The 7,052-nt window shown below is 46.7% G+C and overlaps 1 protein-coding gene across 1 annotated transcript; it reads left to right on the top strand.

The window, feature by feature from the left end:
- Positions 1-2,437: 2,437 nt before the first annotated feature.
- On the top strand, positions 2,438-6,533 carry LOC129773905 (uncharacterized protein K02A2.6-like). The gene is made up of 3 exons (XM_055777568.1): positions 2,438-3,026; positions 3,114-3,830; positions 3,865-6,533. Exons 1-3 carry the CDS (start codon positions 2,438-2,440, stop codon positions 6,531-6,533), a joined length of 3,975 nt encoding a protein of 1,324 aa, XP_055633543.1.
- The last annotated feature ends 519 nt before the right edge of the window (positions 6,534-7,052 follow it).

Here is a 7,052-nt window from a genome sequence, read left to right as displayed (position 1 = left end):
CTCAGTCTGGACAGGTTTAGTTGTTCTAACATTATTTTTATGTCGCCATGTTCGAGCCCTTGACTTTCCTGAGGAATTGTCCTCTCTGGGAACCACGGTAAAAAGGTACGGTGGTCCAAAACTTTACGTCGTAAAGCGGCACCTTCCGAGTAAAAAACGGTGTGAGCGATTTCGGTAAATATGTCGGTCGCTTCATTCGCTGCAATGCCGTTGTGTCTAGGAACCCACATTAGCACAGTGTCGGCCAATGGTTATTCCCTGATGGCCTGTACCCATGTATGTTTAAACCTGGTCGCACCGATGGCATCTATGGACACTCGTCGAATCGGTGACGACCGGCAGCGGTTTGGAAGATGAAATTGTGGTTGCCTCGAAGATGCCAGATTCTTGCTGGAAATTAGACTACTATTAACATCGTCCAAATCCAACTCCTGGTGGTCCTTTAGAGCCGAGGTATTTTTCTGCTATGATGACCTTGATGTATTCTAGCAGAGCGGCTGAGCTCTCGCGACTTGAAAGTTGTTATTGTTACCGTTCTCAACGTGAGCAGTTGAGAATCTCCAGTCGTTCACCTCGAATGCGCCACGCGCAGCAGGATCGTGTTACTGAGGGCAATCAGGTAGATCTTCCTTCTACGGCTGGCTTTCGACAATAAACTGTCAGTCCTGGATACGATCGCCAAGTTGATGATTAGGTCAATAGAGGATTCTCCAATTTCAGCGCAGCCAGGAGTTGAGTTTTGAGTTTGAGTTTGAGTTGCATTTGAATGAAAATGTTTTCTTCTTGATATTTGATTACCTAAACACATTGTACTGATCCTCACTCAATCATTTTTATATTTTATATATATTGAATAGATTGCATATTTGATATGAAAAGCCTTATTTACATTCATAATTTCTGTTTTGTAATGTGTGTTCATTCCACCTGACAATCCGTTATCATTTTCGCTTCACAAATTGAACATATGAAGCACAATTCCGTCAACACGAATGTACTTCGTTTTGTTTCGGTCGATTTTCTTTGATTCAGGCCGACTAGTTTCGGGTTGGACTCGGCATGATTCGAGTCGGTTTTCGGCACGTCGGTAAGCACGGGCCCACACTTATTCGGCTCTACCGGGCGGCTAAGGCCGAATGACGAAATGTGGATGCGTCTTCATGGTATACTAATTCTGATACCGATGATAAACGACTGTCTCGTGTGTATCCAATAACTCGCAGTGGATCGCGCCACGACGATTCCAAAATACAAGAAAACCTGTTTTTGTGCGGTTTTCTGTTCTTGAGCGGTATATGAAATGAAACACATTTGAGTTATTTTTTTCGATGGTAAACCATGCATTTCAGTGCGAAAAAAAATACAGGAGATTGTGTCCAAGACACGACCACATTGTTGACGTAGAACTACGTTGTTATTTTGTTCAAGTCCTCCACTTTGCGACGCTTCACTGCTTACCAAATTGGAAAGCAAGTTCACACACTCTTTTTTCTTCATCATAATCTGAGATAATTTAATCCGTCTATGTAATATCCTCTCATCTGCCTTAATCAAGGGAATCGAGGGTTGTAGTCATAGTGGCAGCTGAACATCGAAATCGTCTAGCCAAAGACCTAGTTGGCTGGTTTAAATTATCCCTAACGTTATCGTTTTCCCGATTTTCGTTTACATACGGCCTGAATGTCAAGGCCTGGTCGAACTAGGGGCCCCATCTAGCGGTACATGTCTAGCAAGCTGTTCCGTCAGCTTGGATGATGGGCTGATAACAAGAGGTCCCACTGCTTGTATCAATTACAGTAGATATTCGATCAGGGGTATAACCCTAATGTAAGAGGTACTGGACGCGATAGCGCGCATGAGGGGTGCTTGAGATGCGCTCACTCAGTGGTGGAGGCTAATCGGAGCCCCGTCAGCCTGAGTTTGATAGCGCATGAAGGGCACAGTTGCTACGTGTGAGCAACGACACAGTGGATGCCAGGTATAGCAACCCGCGCATGATAAGGCATCTCTTCTGAATGAAAAACATTAAGGTGGCGATGAACATCATTCAGCATGATGTCAGGCACTTAGGCCGAGGACATAGTAAGCGCGGTGCGATGCGATGCGGAGTGATGAATTGGAGCTCATCGCGTGCTAGGACATACTGATCGCTTCAGATTGCGCGTTTTTTGATGTTTCATTCCACTCCATTCCACATGTGAACAACCCAGCACAAGGATGCCAGATTTGATAACACTGCTACCTTGGCTACCATGACTGTTGATAGATCACAGTAGCCATGCCAGAAGCAGGAGTGACATGCTTTTAGATTTGTGATTATTCTAGTTTTACCTTCCAACTAATAAAGACATAAAAACCTCAAGCTCTCATAATTTATTTGACTACTGAGAAGGTAACATTTTTGGCGACGAGGTTGAAGCCTGAAGATTCTTCCAAGATGACCACCGAATATGGAACTCAAGCCGGATCCGAAGCTGGAGCAAGTGGAGGAGAAATTCCGTTGTCCGTTGTGATGCAGCAAATGGCCGAGCAAAACAGCCGCTTGATGAAGTTACTGGAACAGTTCACCGGTAACCAAGCAACGTCAACACAGCAAAACGCTCCAGAGAAAATTCTCGAATCCCTTGCGACCAATCTTAAGGAGTTCCACTTCGATCCGGAAATCGGGTTGACTTTCGATCGCTGGTTTTCTAAGTATGAGGATCTATTCAGGCAGGATGGCAGAAGCTTGGATGATGCCGCGAAGGTAAGACTTTTGCTGCGGAGTCTCAGTGTTCCGGTGCACGAGAAATACCTGCTGCCGTCCCACCCACGCGATTTCACCTTCGACGAAGTTGTAGACGAGATGAAGCAGATTTATGGTCAGCATAAATCTCTGTTCCGCAAGCGCTACGACTGCCTCAATATTGAGAAGAACGAAGTCGACGATTTCGTAACGTATGCTGGAATCGTCAACCGTCAATGTGAAGATTTTGAACATCAGAAGCTCACCGTGGATCAGTTCAAGAGCCTGGTGTTCATCTGTGGTTTCAAGTCATCGAAGGACACCGACGTCAGGACCTGACTTCTGTCGAAGCTCGAGTCCGATCAAGCTGAAACCATCAACCTGGCAGGACTGGTCACCGAGTGCCAACGACTGTCGAATCTTAAACACGACACGGCGTTGGTCGAGAAGAAACCGACATCTTCAGCGGTCCAGGCAGTTCGGCAGTCAAAGAAGCAGCCGAACAACTGTCAATTTCAACGAAAATCGGCCGAGCTCCAATTGGACTGTGGTTTCGACATCACCGTTATCAGCACACACACGTGGAAAATGATTGGCTCACCGTCATCAACGGTGACTAGCGTAGAAGCATCAACGGCATCAGGGGAACCACTCGAATTGGTTGGCGAATTCACCTGCCCGGTTACTATCTGGAAAACTACGAAGGCATCGGTCTGCTACATCACATCAGTTGAAGATCTGAACGTCATCGGACTGGACTGGTTGGACGCATTTGACTTATGGTCGAAGCCGCTTGCTGCCAACTGCAAACAGGTGAATCTTTCCAATTTTTCGCCTTCCTCTGATCAGCACTTCCTTAAGCAATATCCTGAAGTTTTTCAGCATGGTTTGGGCCACTGCATGAAGACGAAAATTTCACTGTCTCTGAAGCCGGATGCCCAACCCGTTTTCCGACCAAAGCGACCGGTGCCTTTTCATGTCATCCAAAAGGTAGAAGAGGAGCTGGATCGACTCGAGCGGTTGGACATCATCTCACCGGTCGATTTTTCGGACTGGGCAACACCCATCGTCGTTGTCAAGAAACCGGGGGGGGGGAAAAGTGCGTGTATGTGCCGATTACTCGACTGGGCTCAACGCAGCACTGGAGACCAACAACCACCCTCTTCCTACCCCGGAGGAGATCTTCAGCAAGCTATCGGGCAGTCAAGTCTTCAGCATCATCGACCTGTCGGATGCCTACCTTCAGGTGGAGGTCAATGACGAATCCAAGAAGCTGTTGACGATTAACACCCACCGTGGGTTATTCCGTTTCAACCGATTGGCTCCAGGGGTCAAGTCAGCACCCGGTGCATTCCAGCAGCTAATGGCGAAAATAGTTTCGGGTCTACGTGGTGTGGAAGTTTTCCTCGACGATATTCACAGCAAGACTCTCGTGGATCATAACCGAATCATCCACATGCTTTTCAACCGTCTGCGTGACTATGGATTCCGTCTACGTGTGGAGAAGTGCCGATTCCACCAGTATCAAATCAAGTACCTTGGACATATCGTTTCTGCTAAAGGTATCCAACCCGATCCAGCCAAGATTGTAGCCATTTCGGAAATGCCCGCACCAACCGACGTTCCCACATTGCGCTCGTTCTTGGGTGCAGTCAATTTTTACGGCAAATTCGTCCGCGAGATGCACCAACTACGCCATCCGTTAGACAACCTTCTGAAAAAGGACACGAAGTTCGATTGGAGTAAGGAGTGTCAGCACGCTTTCCAAAACATCAAAAAAGTGCTACAATCTGGTCTGTTGCTCACCCACTACAATCCAGAGCAAGAGATTATCGTGGCAGGAGATGCGTCAAAAACTGGCATTGGTGCAGTTATTCTTCATCGTTTTCCGAACGGCATCATCAAGGCTGTGTCACATGCATCGAGATCGCTGACTGTAGCAGAGCAGAACTATAGCCAAATCGAAAAAGAGGCGTTGGCATTGGTATTTGCTTGCACGAAATTACATCGTTTGCTGTGGGGTCGCCGGTTCACGCTTCAAACGGACCATCAACCATTGCTGAGAATTTTCGGATCCAAAAAGGGCATTCCTGTACATACCGCAAATCGGCTCCAACGATGGACCCTAACACTTTTGGGATACGATTTCAACATCGAATACGTATCAACTCAAGATTTCGGTTACGCTGACGTACTTTCCCGGCTTATCAGCAACCACCCGAAACCCGACGAAGAAGCAGTCATCGCTATGGTTCGAGTCGAAGATGACGTTAGTTCCTGTTTCCATGACTCTATTCAAAATCTTCCAGTCACCCACGAGAGCCTGAAGATCGCCACTAAGAAGGATGCCGTGCTCCAGAAAGTAATTTCCTACGCACAAGGTTCCTGGCCATTACGGTGCGAAGGTATCGAAGATGTAGAAGTTCGATCTTTCTTCAGCCGTCGAGGTTCCTACTCCGTAATTGACGACTGTATCATGATGGCGGATCGAATTGTAGTTCCCAAAAGCCTGCAGAAAAGGATCCTCAAGCAAGTTCACCAAGGACATCCTGGCATCGAACGGGCAAAAGCTATCGCTCGTGGAATCGTTTTCTGGCCGACAATAGATGAAGACATCACCAACTACGTTCGTAGATGCCCAAGCTGTGCGAATGCTGCAAAATCTCCACCACATGCTCAACCACAACCGTGGCCCCGAGATGAAGGACCCTGGCAACGACTCCACATCGATTTCGCTGGACCTGTGGATGGAGAATACTATTTAGTTGTGGTGGACTCTTTCTCAAAGTGGCCGGAAATACTGCAAACTCGTTACCCGACTACTTCCACAACGACCACATTTCTTCGAGAATGCTTCGCAAGATTTGGAATTCCTACAGTCATTGTGTCGGACAATGGAAGCAAGTTCACCAGTGCTGAATTCCGTGATTTCTGCGAAGAATTTGGGATCGTCCATTTCCGTACAGCTCCGTATCATCCACAATCAAACGGGCAAGCGGAGAGGTTTGTGGACACCTTGAAGAGATCGCTGGAGAAAATTGTCGACGGAGGAGAGAGGACAACCCTTACTGCGCTTCAAACTTTCCTGTACGTCTACAGATCCACTCCATCAGCGGTTCTGAGTGGACAATCTCTAGCCGAGGTAATGCTTGGACGCAAGATGAGGACAACTTTGGACCTGTTACGACCGTCACCCAAACCAGAATTTCACCCACAACATCAACCAGTCAAGCGAAGTTTCCTTGCTGGTGCTCGAGTTTATGCCAAAGTCTACTCTGCAAACGAGAAGTGGAAGTGGATGCCCGGTGTTGTGCTCGAAGCTATTGGCAATGTCAACTACAACATATTATTGGACTACCAAGTTGGTCGACGCAAAGTCCTACTTTCGCACATTGATCAACTCCGAACGGGAATGGAAGAAGTTGCTCCTGCACCAGCACCATTATCCATCTTGATTGACGACTTTGGACTTACTCCAGCTGAACCAACACCTCAGCTGGACAGAACCCAATCTTCGATCCAGAACGATCAACCAACACCTAATGAAGTCCTGAACTTGGATCAACCAAAATCCGATGAGGAGCACGTTGAGTCAGCCGAGGTTCTTGATCTTCAAGATACGTTGTCGAGTGAAGGAGATGGAACTCTACTGTCAATGGATGTTCCCCAGCCGATTCAAACATCGACACCTTTGCAACGTCCCGTGCGATCAACCCGGCCACCAATCAAGTTTCAAGATTACCACTGCTACCAAATTAGAGGGGGAGATGCTACCTTGGCTACCATGACTGTTGATAGATCACAGTAGCCATGCCAGAAGCAGGACTGACATGCTTTTAGATTTGTGATTATTCTAGTTTTACCTTCCAACTAATAAAGACATAAAAACCTCAAGCTCTCATAATTTTTTTTTAATCCAGTTCATTTATTTGTAAGGCTCAATCGCATAAGCTTTGCGAAGCCGCTAATTCAAGGTTTGTTTATACAAAGTTTCAACTAATTTCTATGTTTAGTAGGATTCGACCGAATACTCGCGGTTTACTCGAGGTTAAAAGGGCAACATTTTTGTGGGACGGGTCAGGTTGGGGATATGGATATGAGGTATCGTTGTCTCAACCGAGGGTTGCCGCACGCACTGTAGCATTGTGCATAATGACCAGGGATAGCATCTGGTGTTCGACTAGCTGTCGAGGGTGGGCGACGGTGAGATGGGGGGACAAGAATACAATAACGAAAACAATAACGAAAAAGAAAAACACAAAAGCATTAAATACTTATACTAGACCGTTTCACAAACATATAGATCAACTGCATATAGCAGTTGTCT

This window comes from Toxorhynchites rutilus, chromosome 3 (genome assembly GCF_029784135.1).
Source record: "Toxorhynchites rutilus septentrionalis strain SRP chromosome 3, ASM2978413v1, whole genome shotgun sequence".
In the NCBI taxonomy this organism is placed as follows: Eukaryota; Metazoa; Arthropoda; class Insecta; order Diptera; family Culicidae; genus Toxorhynchites; species Toxorhynchites rutilus.
This window is presented reverse-complemented; position numbering and strand designations above follow the sequence as displayed.